The sequence below is a fragment of the Pseudonaja textilis genome, chromosome 18 (assembly GCF_049901715.1).
Source record: "Pseudonaja textilis isolate UNSWEBS1 chromosome 18, rPseTex1.2, whole genome shotgun sequence".
Taxonomy (NCBI): Eukaryota; Metazoa; Chordata; class Lepidosauria; order Squamata; family Elapidae; genus Pseudonaja; species Pseudonaja textilis.
The window spans coordinates 4,745,928-4,761,488 of record NC_142007.1 but is presented as its reverse complement, the minus strand read 5'-3'; the positions used below and the strand labels follow the sequence as shown (position 1 = coordinate 4,761,488).

General features: G+C 47.2%; 1 protein-coding gene across 1 annotated transcript; it reads left to right on the top strand.

The window, feature by feature from the left end:
* The first annotated feature begins 981 nt into the window (after window positions 1-981).
* LOC113446261 (solute carrier family 2, facilitated glucose transporter member 5-like) lies at window positions 982-13,038 on the top strand. The gene is made up of 14 exons (XM_087915133.1): window positions 982-987; window positions 1,094-1,210; window positions 2,839-2,925; window positions 3,878-3,970; window positions 5,082-5,248; window positions 5,793-5,917; window positions 6,643-6,795; window positions 6,890-7,015; window positions 8,076-8,263; window positions 9,036-9,146; window positions 9,997-10,098; window positions 10,641-10,716; window positions 12,028-12,155; window positions 12,832-13,038. The coding sequence occupies exons 1-14, from the start codon at window positions 982-984 to the stop codon at window positions 13,036-13,038; spliced, it is 1,686 nt and encodes a 561-aa protein (XP_087771259.1).
* Window positions 13,039-15,561: the final 2,523 nt, after the last annotated feature.

Here is a 15,561-nt window from a genome sequence, read left to right as displayed (position 1 = left end):
TTAGGGAATAGAAGGGGAACTCATCAAATTTGCAGATGACACTAAAGCTGGTAGGAATAGCCAACACCCCAGAAGACAAGCTCAGGTTCCAAAACGATCTTGGCAGACTTGAACAAGGGGCCCTATCCAACTTGAAATTTAACATGGAGAAAAGCAAGGCTGGGCTTCCCCATTATTTGTCAGAAAGTGACCCCAAGGATACCGTCGTAAATAGGAGTCCGTTATATCAAGCATCTGAATTTCAATCATATGACCGTGGGGATAGTGCAACGGTCGTAACTGTGAGAAATGGTTGTAAGTCATGTTTTTCAGTGCCAGTGTAACTTTGAATGCTTACTAAACGAACTATTGTACATCAAAGACTGTTATTTTAGTGATTTTTTTTAAAAAATGTCTGCAATCCATCTGTTCAAAATGGCATAGGGTCTCCTGCTTGGGCGGAGGGGCGGGGAGGAGGGTTGGACTAGATGACCTACAAGGCCCCTTCCAACTCTGTTAATCTGAAATGTATTGGTTCTTGGCTGCTGCAGTACCTGCATCTGGCCACCGGAGGGCACCCTTCACCGTCCTTTCCCAATTCTAATCTATGAACACAATGAACAAGTTTGCTGTATTTTATTCGATTGTGTTAACATTAATTGTGTTCCACCTGCATTTAGACTGTTTTACAAAAATGTGGCTGCGGAACTGCAGGCAGGGAGCACTTCGTTGTTGCCTTCTTTGCAATATAATTGACGGTTGGGGGGTGGTGGCATACCATTTCAATAGATCATGATTATTTATTGAATCCTGGTTTCTTACTGGTCAAAGGGCTGAGGAGAGCTCTGTTGCCTCTAGGGCTGCAGACTCCTCCAAAGTTGGAGGTTGGCTTAACCATGGTTAACTGGTAGCTTTCTCCCAGCTAAGCCACAAGGAAGCCATGAATGACCCAACGGATAAGGCTGGGCTTGCCCAATTGCCGTAAGCCTGAATCAACTAACCATGATGGTTAGTGGATAGATGAGGAGCCATCAGTCTCTGAGGAGACCGAGAAGGCATGAGGCTTGAAAGAAAGACGGGATTTTCGAGTTTTTCTCTTTCTTGTCCCTTTTAGGGGGCCGCTGAGGCGCCATTTTCCTTGGATCCAACTGTCAACCGGACCACGGAATCCTGCAGACCCCAGACCCCTCCCCTGATTGGCTCTCCCCATCAGGCACCGGTTCCAGGCCTGGTTTGGCCATCAATCTAGAGGGACCCCAGGCCTTGAATCCTCCGGGGGAGGAGGGGGGGGCAGAAGCGTTGGTTGAACTCGAACCCGTGGCCTGGCGGGTGAGGACCTCAGTTGGAATGGGGATGAGGGTGGGGCTGTCTTGCCTGGTGGGCAAAGAGGGCCATTGAGAAAGGAGAGGCGGAGGGGAGAAGGAAGGGGAGGTTTTACAGAAGGGAATGAAGTAAAATGTTTAAGTTTGCGGGGGAAGCCAAACATTTTTGAAGGACCTCCAAATAAGTTCCTCCTTCCCTCCTGTGCTTGCTTGTTTGTTTGTTTCCTCGCTCCTTCCTTCCTTCCTTCCTTCCTTCCTTCCTTCCTTCCTCCTTTCCTCCCTCCTTCCTTCTTCCTGCTTTCCTGTGTTTGTTTGTTTCCCTTCCCTTCTCTCTCCTTTCCTTCCTTCCTTCCTTCCTTCCTTCCTTCCTTCCTTCCTTCCTTCCTCCTTTCCTCCCTCCTTCCTTCTTCCTGCTTTCCTGTGTTTGTTTCCCTTCTCTTCCCTTCTCTCTCTCCCTTCTTTCCTTCCTTCCTTCCTTCCTTCCTTCCTTCCTTCCTTCCTTCCTTCCTCCTTTCCTCCCTCCTTCCTTCTTCCTGCTTTCCTGTGTTTGTTTCCTTCTCTTCCCTTTCTCTCCCTTCTTTCCTTCCTTCCTTCCTTCCTTCCTTCCTTCCTTCCTTCCTTCCTTCCTTCCTTCCTTCCTTCCTTCCTTCCTTCCTCCTTTCCTCCCTTCTTCCTTCTTCCTCTGTTCCTGTGTTTGTTTCCCTTCTCTTCCCTTCTCTCTCCCTTCCTTCCTTCCTTCCTTCCTTCCTTCCTTCCTTCCTTCCTTCCTTCCTTCCTTCCTTCCTTCCTCCTTTCCTCCCTTCTTCCTTCTTCCTCTGTTCCTGTGTTTGTTTCCCTTCTCTTCCCTTCTCTCTCCCTTCCTTCCTTCCTTCCTTCCTTCCTTCCTTCCTTCCTTCCTTCCTTCTTCCTTCCTTCCTTCCTTCCTTCCTTCCTTCTTCCTTCCTTCCTTCCTTCCTTCATCCCTCCTGCATTCCTGTATTTGTTTTCTTCCCCTTCCCTTCTCTCTCAAAAGGGCACCGTCATAAATGCGAGTCAGTTGCCAAACGCCCAAATTTGGATCCCTCTGATCATGGAGATGGAACAATGGTCGTAAGTGTGAAAACCAGTCCTAAGTCCCTTTTTTTTTTCCATGTCACATTAAACTGTCACTAAATGAACTGCTACCTGTATAGCCAGCAGAGGAAAAAATAATTCCGTATCCTCCCCAAAACTCAATGGTTTTGGGAGTTTCTTGGTTTTCATTCAGTCTGGGATTGTTTTAACCAGAGGTCTCCAAACTTGGCCACTTTTAAGACTGGTGGACTTCAACTCCCAGAATTCTCCAGCCAGCCGTGTCTGTTTCTTTTCTCTCTTAACCTCCTAAAGTGGAGAGAGATTGCAGAGGAAGGGATTACAAGAGAGCAAGCTATGCTGGCTGGGGAATTCTGGGAGTTGAAGTCCACCAGTCTTAAAAGTGGCCAAGTTTGGGGGAACCTTTGGTTTTAACGAAAAATTCCCCTGGATCTTTGAACAGCCTTTTCTCCTTTTGTCTTCCCAGGTAGCTTGGTGTGATTGTCGCCTTCACAAAACCATGGGAAGCACAACGGAAGTGGATAAGAAAGTGATATTGAAAGAATGGACACAGGTGAATTGCTCTAAAAAAAGAAATAATAATTGATCAAATGTATTTGCGTTTTGGGCGTGTGAATAATCTCTGAGCAAGGCAGCAAAATTTGGCCAAGTTATTTTCAAGTGAGTCAGCTGTGCACCCTGGCGGGCCCCGATTTATATGTAAATTCATGCTAATGTATACAAATACCCTGATAGGAGACCTTGGTAATTGGTTAAGGCGTGGTGGGGCTTTTAAAAATATCTTTAAAATCAAACTTTCCTATTGATTCTGTTTTTTTTTATCTCGGCTGAAATATTGAATGGGGTTACCCCACTATTTCCTGCACCCTGAAAAGGAGAGTATAACCCTCTTATAAACATATGGGTTACGTTTTACCAGATTTTCATTTGTTCCCCAACTTCTTCGTCAATAAAAATTCAGCAAGAATTTGCAGCGAAATCCTAGTCAGGAGAAGCTTGCTAAAAATCTTGCTAAATTCTTATTTCAGAATTGTCCTCTGCCTTATTGACAAGGGGAAAAAAGTAAGTTTAGAGTCAGCCTTCATCAGTTCTTCCTTGCTGTCAGGAGTTTAGAATCCAGCTGATGTATTAAGTGAGTGGTGGGCAACCTTTTGTGACTCCTGTGCCAAAAATTGTATGCATGCCAGCATCCAGAAGGCAATGCGCCCCCAAACACCTCCTAAACATGCAGGTGCAATCCCCACCCCCCACTGCCCGTTTACCTGCACCGTGCCTCACAGCTCATTTTCGGCCAATTTGAGACTCTTTTGGGCCTCCCAGAGGCTTGAGGAAGGCTTCTGCAGGCTCTGCAGGCTTTGCAGGCCAAAAACTAGGCCCGTTTCGTCACTTTGGGTATTTTTGGGGAAACAGGGAATGACGAAACGGGCCTAGTTTTTGGCCTGCACAGCCTGCAGAAGCCTTCTTGCATTCAAATGGAGACCTCTCCTTGTCTTTTTTCTTCAAAGCTTACAGAAACCTCACGCCATCTTGTTTTTGTAACGGGCTTAGCGTCGCTCCAGCTGGGTTACAACCACTGGCTCTGCTACTCGGACACTAAGGTGAGTGACCTTCGCAAAGAAGGTGCCAGCTAAGATGCGACAAACCGGATGATATTTCTGTCATCTTTGCATGTTTATTTTGATAAATTTTATTGAATTTTCAACTTTAAAAACAAATTCTATACACATTTTTTGCAGTTTTTTGTGACATCAGTTATTCCATTCTCCTGTACATACACATACACACACACACACACGCACACACACATACTATTTACAATTACACTTTAACAGTTTTACTTTTACATTCTCTTTTCATTCTGTTGTCTAACCAGACATACCATTTTCCCCAGACCATAAAGTATTCTTTTTCTTCCCTCTCCTGCAATTCCATTGTGAATTTGTTCATTTCTGCGCAATCCGTTACTGTCATGTAACGGGGGGTTGGAGATTGACTCTGAGGGAGAGGTGGAACAGCTGACGGAGTGGAAGTGGGGCTCTGGAGGTTGTGGAGGAGGCTGGGGAAGGACAGAGGCCGACTGGGCAGTCAGAGGAAGACCCAGGCCCATCCCCTCTCCATCCTAGGGCATGCAGGGAGGAGAGGATAAGGGAGAGACAGGAATGGCGTGGTCTATGGGGGAGGAAAGGGCCCTGATCCCCTTCACGGGCTGCAGCTGTGAGAACTGGTTAAAAGGACGGACATGCCTATGGGCCGGTGCTGGAAACAAACCGTGGAAATATCTCTAGTCTGTCCTTCCTCTCTGGGTTTGACGTCCTTCCCAGTGTGTATTCACTAAACATGAAACTCAGTCAACCACTGGATAAACTAGAGATATTTCTATGCTTTGTTTCCAGCGTTTGCCTGTACGCATGTCCATCCTCTTATTCAGTTGTCACAGCTGCAGCCCATGAAGAGGATCAAGGCCCTCTCCTCCCCCATAGACCACATCTCTCCCTTATCCTCTCCCCCCTGCATGCCCTAGGATGGAGAGGGGATGGGCCTGGGTCCTCCTCTGACTACTCAGCCGGCATCTGTCCTTCCCCAGCCTCCTCCACAACCTCCGGAGCCATACTTCCACTCCCTGTCGGCTGTTCCTCCTTTCCCTCAGAGTCTGTCTCCACCAGGGGCACGACATGGTCTCTATTTCAGTTGCTCCTTCCTTCCTTCCAGCTCATCCGACAGTTTTATAATCTAACCTATCACAACGGGAAGAAAAATGACAGTCAAAATGATACAATTCACGACGAGTTTGTGATCGGTGTAGCCAGCAGCCTGTTTCCTCTTGGAGCCATGCTGGGTTCACTTCTTGTTGGAGTCCTGGTGGATAAATATGGCAGGTAAATGGATTTAGGGTGCTGCGAAGACCCATCTGTGAAGGCGGTTTTGGAGTAGAGTGAAAGAAAGAAGGGAAAGAAAAGAAGAGAGTGACATCTTAGTCCGCTCCAAGAAATGTGGGTTGAAGGTCACCTTCACAAGCCCCCAAGATGGTTGGATATGGAATTTGATCTTCTCCAAGAAGGAGAATAGATTGGAATGAAGATTGAGGTTCATTAAAGCAACTAGGTCTGCGTGCAGAATGAGGGTTTCCTCATTATTCCCACTATTCTCAACCTCTGTATCTTGATTTATATTGCTGGGTATTGGGTGAACTCAGAGAGTGTTGGCTTAAATGAATAAATCATGGTTAAAGCACCTCTTAGATAGATACCATTCCTGGACAAGTTAAACCTGAACGATAGATCCCTAAAACTAAGTTTTCCACCTCATTAGGACCTCCCAATTCTCTCTCCCAATGCCCCCCGGTCCTTGACTTCTTCTCCAATACTACCCAAGATGGACGAGACTTCTGAACCCCACCATTTCTTTCTGTTATGTCTTCAGGAAAGGGACAATGATGTCCAATAATTACATTTCCTTGGTGTGTTCCATGTTGATGATATATGCCAACCTTCAGCACGGATTTATCTTCGCCATGTTTTCCCGTTTCTTTATTGGCATCTCAATGGGTGAGTAGGGGAAGTGTGTGTGTGTGTGTGTGTGTGTGTGTATCATTTCATGTTGAACCCTCCTAAGCGAAGAGAAAGTTGCCTCGCCAGGAAACAGGCCCATGTTTTCCAATGAGAACAACTGCCACGGTTTAATGTTGGTGGCCGAAGCGAGGACCTTAGCACTGAATAGGATGATCTTCCCTTAAAGCTGTTCCACTCCCTGACTTAAATGCATCCACGATCCTTCCGAGGTGCTGCCCAGATGTGGTTTTACACAGTGGTGGGATTCAGATTTTGTTTTACTATCGGTTCTGTGAGCAAGGCTTGGTGGGCAGGGCAGGGGAAGGAGACTGCAAAATCCCCATTCCCTCCCAACCTCCCTACCCTGCTTTCCAGCTCTGTTCTCCTGTGCAGGGCAACCAAAGAAGACCCAGCTGATCAGCTGGGACTTGGGAGGCAGAGAATAGATGGGGGTGGGGCCAGTCAGAGGTGGTATTGGCCGGTTCTCTGAATGACTCAAATTTTCCGCTACCGGTTCTCCAGAACTGGTCAGAACTGGCCACCTCTGGTTGTGGACTTCAACTCCCAGAGTTCTTCAGTCAGCATACCTTGCTGAGTAGTTCTGGGAGTTGAAGCCCTACAAGTCTTAAAGTTGCCAAGTTTGAAGACTCCTCCTCTAGCGCTACATTACCAATAACAAAGGAAGGTTTTCTGAACATGTCTGGAATGTTATTGTTCCACAGGTATTTTCTCCAGCGTGATTCCTATGTATCTCCTAGAGACCAGCCCCCTGAATATGAGGGGTTCCATCGGTATGGTGCCCCAGTTCTTTCTAGTGATCGGGGTCCAACTGGCTCAGATATTTGCCTTTCCTGAACTACTGGGCACCGTAGAAGGTAACTCCATTTCCTCTTGATTAGGGGGGCTGGAAGTGTTGGGATTACATCACCCAACATCCCTTCCTTCGACCACTGGTTTCTCTTCATGCAGGTTGGCCAGTCCTGGTGAGTTTGCCTGGGCTCTTAGCTATCTGGCAGATCCTTCTGTTCCCTTCCTGCCCTGAAAGTCCAAGGTACCTGTTGATGCAGAAGAAAGAAGAAGAAGAAGCCAGAGAAGGTACCTGCTAGGGTTGGGATAGAGCCATATTTAAATTTGTTGCAGCCTGTGTGGTGTTTAAACAAGTCCAAACTCTAGGAAATGTGAAAATGTGGAGTGGTCAGAGGAGGTATTATCTCATTGATTATGTTCCATCAAGTTGTTGTTGACCCTTACTGGCCACATAAATAAGTTTTCTCCAGGAGGATCTGTCCCCAGCTTGGTCCTTCAGAACTTCCAGTGATTCACTCCTCATCCCTCCAGCTAAGTTCAGACATCGAGACTCCATTAATTCATGGTTTGTTCCCGACAAATGCCCCTCCTTAAGTGTCTCCTTAAGTCTCAATCCCCAGGTGTGCCTTGTGGAGAGGGGCAGGGCGCTCTCCTCCCGAGTACTCGCATCAGTCTGTGCTGTTCTTGCCTTCTCTCCACCCTCCGTACTTGAGGATCAGGAGGGTCCTTTCTCATCGACTCTGTTTCTCATGTTCACTGCTTAGCCTCTCTTGGTCATCCTGCCCGCCCTTCCTCCCTGCCTACAAGCCATCCCAATCCTGAAAGGCCTGGCCCTGGCCTGACTGGCCCTGCCCCTCCCCGTTTCCCTCCGAAGCCACCGAAGCTGCTCTAGAGATTGTCTGTTCATGCAGTTAATAAATGAAGTGCTACATGAACATCTTCATAAGGGGATTCTTGTGTACTTGGTTGACATCCTCATCTACCCTGAGACGATGGACGACCAGATACCCCTAGTCCACCAGGTACTAGAAAAACTTCTAGCAGCGCACCTGTGTGTCAAGCTGTCGAAATGCAAATTTCCCCACACACAGTTGAACTACCTGGGCTACCAATGAGGGCATAGAGACGGACCCAGCCAAAGTACAAGCCATTCTGGACTGGCCACAACAAATAGAGATTCTGCTAGAAGTTTTTCTAGTATCTGGCAGACTGGGGATATGCTCATATTCCCTCAGAGATTCAGGCTCCGGCGGGAAAGCATGACACCATCCCATTCTTATCCTTATCCTGTATTCTTGTCCTACTCCAACCTCAACCTTTTTGGGGAGGTTCTGTTTCTTCCCCCCAGTTCTCAAGCACCTCAGGTTGCAGAGCGACATCGAGGACGAACTGGAGGAGCTCCGACGGGAGGACCTTTTTGAGAAGGATGAGAAGAACATGAACACCCTGAGGCTGCTGTGCTATCGTCCACTCCGTTGGAACCTGGTTTCGGTGGTGATCATCGAAACAGGCCAGCAGCTTTCTGGCGTCAATGTGGTAAGGCAGGAGTGTCAAACTGGATTTCTTTGAGGGCTAGATCGGCATTGTAGTTCTCGTCCAAAGGGGCTGTTTTCCAGGCCATTTGCGGGGGAGGGTCTTTGGGGGCCTCTTTTGGGGCCGTTTTCCCAGACGTTTCAAGGCTGTTTCATCTAGTCCAACCCCTCACCCAAGCAGGAGACCCTACACCATTTCTGACAGATTATCATCTTCTTGAAAGCCTCCGGGGATGAAGCTTCCACAACTTCTGCAAGCAACTTCTGTTCCATGGGTTGATTGTTCTCCCTGTCAGGAAATTCCTCCTTATTTCCAGGTTGAATCTCTCCTGGATCAGTTTCCATCCATTATTATTCATTGTCTGGCCTTCAGGTGCTTTGGAAAATAGCTTGACCCCCTTCCTCCTCTCTGGGGCAGCCCCTCAAATATTGGAAGGCTGCTCTCCTGTCTCCCCTGGTCCTTCTCTTCCCTAGACCAGCCAGGCCCTCTTCCTGCAACCGTTCTTCATATGTTTTAGTCTCCAGCCCCCTTAATCCTCCTGGTTCCTCTTCTCTGCCCTCTTTCTAGAGTCTCAACCACTTTTTTTATAGTGTGGTGACCAAAACTGGATGCAGGACTCTAGGTGTGGCCTTACTAAGGCTTCTTAGAGTCTATAAGTCTTAAAGTTGCCAGGTTTGGAGACTTCTCTGCTCTAGGCATACATAACCCAAAATGATGAAGATCGTCTGAACGTGTCTGGAAACCGAGTTCTTTTGTTGTGCTGGTTTTCTTTCAGATCTACCTCTACATTGAGGAAATGCTCTACTCTACCGGGTTAAGCCACAAAAACGCCCGATATTTCCAAATGATGACCACTGGCCTGTTAATCTTGGCTATCTTATTTGGGGTGAGCATCTCCTCCTCCTCCTCCTCCTCCTCTTCTACGTTTCTTCTTCCTTTTCCTTTTCTTCCTCTTCCTCCTCCTCCTCTTCTTCTTTTTTCCTCGTGTTCTTCCTCCACCTCCTCCTCTTCTTCTAATTCTTCTTTTCTTCCTCCTCCTCCTCCTCCTCCTCCTCCTCCTCCTCCTCCTCCTCCTCCTCCTCCTCCTCCTCCTCCTCCTCTTCTTCTTCTTCTTCTTCTTCTTCTTCTTCTTCTTCTTCTTCTTCTTCTTCTTCTTCTTCTTCTTCTTCTTCTTCTTTCTTCTTCTTCTTCTTCTTCTTCTCCTTCTTCTTCTTCCTCTTCCTCTTTCTCCTCTTTTTCTTCCACTTTTTTCCTTTTCCTCTTCTTCTTCCTCCTCCTCCTCTTCTTCTTTTCTTCTTCCTCTTCCTCCTCCTCTTCTTCTTCTTCTTCTTCTTCTTCCTCCTCCCTTTCTTCTTCTCTTCTTTTCTTCTTCCCCTCCTCCCCCTTCCTCCTCCTCCTCCTCCTCCTCCTCCTCCTCCTCCTCCTCCTCCATCTCTGTGTTCATTTTTTAACCCTGTTTTGTCGAAGAAGCCAGGTGTAGTTTTTCAGCCAAGCAAAATAGCCATCATGAAGCTGAATCCTGGTTTGTTTCCTACCTTCCTTTCTGAGCTTCTCCTTCCTGAACCTGAAATCAAATCGTGGCAGCTTTGGCCATTTTTTTACGGGGTGGGTGGGGGGTGGGTGGGGGGGTGGGGGGAGCTGAACGGAGGTGGAAAACTGGAGTTGGTTCTGACCTAGGAGAGAAACCCAGTGGGGGCTGCTGATTTGTTCCATTTTCCCCCCTCCCCATTTTGAAGATGTACATCGTGGATAGGAAAGGACGGAAAATGCAGCTTCTTGTCGGGTTTGGGATGGCCACTGTCTTCTGCCTCATGTTCACCGTGACCCGAGATCTACAGGTACGTAACAGGGGAGGCGTTGCTCAAAAAGGATGGGATTTTGGAATTTAGAATAACAAGCGTTGGAAGGGACCTTGGAGGTCTTCTAGTCCACCCCCTGCCTAGGCAGGAAACCATTTCAGGCAAATGCTTATCCAATCCCTTCTTAAAAACTCCCAGTGTTGGAGCATTTACAACCTCTGGTGGCGGGTTGTTCCACTGATTAATTGTTCTCACTGTCAGGAAATTCCTCCTTAGTTCTAAGTTGCTTCTCTCCTTGATTAGTTTCAACTCATTTGTTGCTTCTTGTCCTGCCTTCTCAGGTGCTTTGGAGAATAGCTTGACTCCCTCTTCTTTGGGGCAGCCCCTGAGATATTAGGAACGCTGCTAACATGTCTCCCCTAGTCCTTCTTTTCATCAGACTAGATATACCCAGTTCCTGCGACCGTCCCCCTTCCTTCCTCCCTCTTTTCCTTCCTTCCTTCCTTCCTTCTTCCCCCCTTCCCTTCTTTTCCTCTCTCGTTTGCTAAAACGTTTTTATTTTTTTCCTCCTCCCTCTGCAGGCTAAATTTGCCTGGTTGTCCATCTTTAACAACATCATTATCAACATTTTCCTTTGTGTCCACGCTTTTGGGCCAAGTGAGTAGCTCTGTGTGTGTGTGTGTATGTGAGGGAAACCGGTCGGTGAACTGGTTAGATTCGCACCCGGGCCTGGGATTTTCCCCGACCGCGTAAACACGCATCCCCCACCCCACGTATTTCTCCGCTAAATTGCTTGGAGATCCGGAGGGTGCCAGGAAAAAGAACTTGGAAAAAAAATCACCCCGTTGATTTAAAGCTAGTCTTCAAGTATCTGTTTAATGACCGATCCAAGTTACGACGACGGTGCTGAGGGATAAAAAAACGGGGGACGTGTTTTCCCACCACGGTTGCAGGATCTTGTGATCCAAATCGGCACCTGGCATGTATTTATTTCCTGGGCTACAGTGTCATGAACTTAAAACGACTGCAGTGCGATTCGTTTAACGACGGTGGGTGGCAAGAAAGGTCGCGGGGGGGGCCCTAGAACTCGCTTAACGGCTGCTTTGCTCGGCGGCAAAAATTTGGGGGCATAAGTCAAGGACTGCCGGGACTCTAGACCGCAAACCGGGGATGCGTTGAAACACTAACTCGAAAACTGGAGGGTGAAATGATTTCCCTTCTCGGGGAAAGCAAAGTGGCCGGGCCATTTCGAGGTGACTGCAGAGACCTCGGCGGCCTTCTTGGGGCAGGCAACTGGATCTCTGCCCACACCCCAACTTGGAAGCACCCCCAAATTCAATGGCCATTGCCATTGCCTTTCTTGAAAAAGCCAGAAGGAAAACTGCAGAGGTGCGCTTTAGAGAAAAGAAATGGTGATTTTAAAACTCACTCTCTCTCTCCGTCCTCCCTCCTTCTCTCCCTCCTTCCCTCTTTTTTCCTCTCCCTCCTTCCCTTCCTCCCCTTTTCTTCCTTCCTTCCCTCCCTTTCTCCCTCCTTTTTTCTCCCTCCCTCTTCCTCCCTCCCTCTTCCTCCCTCCCTCATTTTCCCCTCCCTCTCTCCCCTCTTTCTTCTCCCCCTCCTCCTTCCTTTCCTTCCTCCTCCATTTCCCCCTTCCTTCCTTCTTCCCTCCCTCCCTTCCCCCTGCCTCCCTCCCTCCTTTTTTCTCCTCCCTCCCTTTTCCATCCCTCCTCTCTCCCCTTTCCCTCCCTCCCTCCCTCTTTTCCTTCCTTCCTCCCTCCCTTCCTTCCTTCCTCCATCCTTCTTCCCTGCCTCCCTTTTCCTTCCTCCCTTCCCTCCCTCCCTCTTTTTCCTTCCTTCCTTCCTTCCTTCCTTCCTTCCTTCCTTCCTTCCTTCCTTCCCTTCCTTCCTTCTTCCCTCCCTCCCTCTGTTCCCTCCTTCCTTGTTCCTCCTTTTTTGGGGGTACCTCAGGTTCCCTGATCAACCTACTGGTTGGAGAACTGTTTCTGCAATCTTCCCGGTCCTCAGCTTACGTCATCGGACAATTTGTACACTGGTTCCTGAACTACCTAACCGTCTTAGTCTTTATCTACGTAGAGGTGAGTCAACACCCTTGCAGCTATTTTTCGGATATCTCTTGGAGCAAGAAATAAAAACCCACCTGAAGATCAGGAAGGCCAATGGCCTCCCCCCCCCACATTCTTTTTTGGGGGGGGTCCAGGGAAGATTAGAGTGGTTGGAAAACCAGGATTTTCTCTGACTAGGGTGGGTGAACGTTGGAAATGTGGTAATTGATAGCAAAGGGAGATTGACAGCTGCAGGATCCATATCCTGGGTAAACAGAAGCTTTAAATCCATATTTTTCAAGTGTGACAAATTTAAGACATACGGACTTCAACTCCCAGAATTCCCTAGCCAGCTGTACTAAGGAATTCTGGGAGTTGAAGTCCACACTTCAGAGCATGGTGGCTGGGGAATTCTGGGAGTGGAAGTTACCCCTCTTAAGCCAGGTTTCCTGGGGAATTCTGGGAGTGGAAGTTTACCCATCTTAAGCCATGTTTCCTGGGGAATTCTGGGAGTGGAAGTTTACCCATCTTAAGCCATGTTTCCTGGGAAATTCTGGGAGTGGAAGCTTACCCATCTTAAACTTGGTTGGGAAGCACAGCGCAGGAAGGCAGGGGTGTGTGCGAGAAGGACCCCTCGGCCTGGACCTATGTCAAAAGAGATCCAGTAGTCGATCCCTTCGGATACCAACCTTTCTCCTTTCTTACCCAGCACAACATCGGGCCTTACAGCCTCCTCGTTGCCAGCCCTGTAAGCTTGGTGACTTTCTTCTACATCCTGAAGATCATTCCTGAAACAAAAGAAAAGACCTTTCTGGAGATCCAGGGCCTGATACCCCGCTCCAAGGCCAAGCGGACTAGCCCAGCAACAGCCAGCAGAACAAAATCGGTGCCTTCCGTTCAAACTTCGGCTTCATAAAGAAGCGCCCAGCTCCGCTTTATGTCCCACTTCCATTCTCTGCAAAACCAGCATCACTTTCCACATCCTTGGATTGTGGCGAGGTGGTGGCAACCCATTGTTTGGAGCCTGGGGCCTTCCTTTGTAAATAGAAAAAGGGGTGTGCGTTTGCTTTCATTAAAGGTTTTTTTTGGGGGGGACGTAAAACACGGAGCTTGTCTGTTGTCAGTTGTCACCCCAGGTTACCCACCACCCCGAGGGGGCCGACGTCCCTCCGATTGGCCATTGCTGGGTGCCTAAGATCCGTTCCTTAAATCCGATGGCGGGTGAAGTCAAATGTGCCCCTTTCTCCTCAAATGCCACCTCCCAAGACTGGCATTAATTTTGTCAGGTCCCTAAACCGGATCGAAGACCTAAGAAGAAACACAGCATTGTTTAGGATGGATGGATGAATATCTAGGTAGATGATTAGATAGGTAGATGATTAGATAGATAGATAGATAGATAGATAGATAGATAGATAGATAGATAGAGAGAGAGAGAGAGAGAGAGAGATATAGACAGACAGACAGACAGACAGATAGAGATAGATAAGATAGATGGATGGATGGATGGATGGATGGATAAATGGGTGGTAGGTGGAGGTGGATGGATGGATAGATAGATAGATAGATAGATAGATAGATAGATAGATAGATAGATAGATAGATAGATAGATAGATAGATAGATAGAAGAGAGAGAGGATAGATAGGATATATATGCACAACTGGATAGATAGATAAATGAGAGATACTGAGGTAGCTAGGTAGGTAGGTGGATGAGAGAGAGAAATGACAGATAAGATAGATGACACAGAGGATAGATAGGATAGATAGATAGATAGATAGATAGATAGATAGATAGATAGATAGATAGATGATTAGATAGATAGATAGATAGATAGATAGATAGATAGATAGATAGATAGATAGATAGATAGATAGATAGATAGATAGGAGAGAAAGAGAGAGAGGTAGATATATATATATGCACAACTGGATAGATAGATAAATAGAGAGATACTGTAAGTAGGTAGGTAGGTGGATGAGAGCGAGAAATGACAGACAAGATAGATGACATTGAGGCTAGATAGATAGCTAGATAGCTAGATAGATAGATGGATGGATAGATGGATGGATAGATGGATGAAGTCGGTCTTGACACTTGGCAATTGCCTGCATGAGTCCGTGCTGTTTGGGGGCCCCATTTCTGCTCCCCTGGTCTTCTTCCTGGGGCAGAGAGCGAGGGCCTGGCCCCAAATCACCCAGCTGCCTTCCTGCCTAAGGCAGGACTCTCCCTCTTCCAGGTTACCTAATACCCTTTGATGAAATACCGAAGAGCGAAAGAGGGAGGCAGGAATGTGGAAAAGCCAGTTTGGGCATCTCCTCCCATTAGCCATCCTCACGCCATCCCTGCGAGGTAGGCAAGCGCAGCCTGCTCCTAGCCAAGCCAGGATTTGGAATCCAGGCTATCTTTTCCCCGGCAGTTTTGGGGTGCGATGGCAATAGGGATAGTTTAATCATCGTTTATTTGTTTGCAGAGCTCTCGAATGGCTTCTTCCTTGCGGAAATCTTTTGGGATGAGAAATATTGTACACGTTTCCTTTTTACGGGTGTAAACAATGGGTTTTTTTTTTTTAAATTAAGCTGGGGGATTCTAATACCGAACACCCAGCAGGCAAAAGGGGAATTTGGGGGAAAGAATAGAACAGAATATAACTTTATTACGATCTTAAACCAGCAATAGACATCACTATTTATAATGTATAAAAAAATAGCACTGACACATTATAGCACATTAATAGTGGATAATAACATCCCTGTTAAGAAATACATGTTCTCAAACAGTTGGGATCATTCCCTGGTTTATTTGAGTGGACAGCCCATAAGTAAGTGTGTAAATATCATTTTCCAAAGGTGGTTCTATCTCCAAAAATTGGCACAAATTGACAGCTATAATTCTGTAACCATCGACATTGCAGCCACACAGAATTTTGCCACTGCCCGCATAATAGCTGGGTTTCAATCCTGGAGGAGAAAGTCTACTTAAAAATTTTCTGCCCTCCCTGGCAATCTCTCTAGTGAAGGGGAAAATATACAATGACCTATAAACTCTGAATAACTTTACAGTACAGGGGGCAAAGAACAGGTGTACACGCACACCAACTGTGCAAAATAGGTTTTCATCGCTTTCCCTTGTCTGGATATATTTTTACCCACATCCCTGCAAGGCACTTTGGTTTGGTTTTGAGGCACTTTGGCACTTTGGTTTGGTTTGGTTTGTTTTTTTGCCTGTGCCAGCCCAGGTACATTTTCCTTTACACGTGTCACATTTGGGTTGTAATTAATAAAGGGCGCAGGATCGGCCCAACAGGCTTGGTGTCTGTTTTGGAACAAGATATTATCTTCCCTCTTGACCTCAAGTTTATTTTCCTTGTTAATCCCAACCACTGCATTTTTTTTTTTCCCCTGCAGAATTTTGTAGGAAGGGAGTTGTGTTTGTTT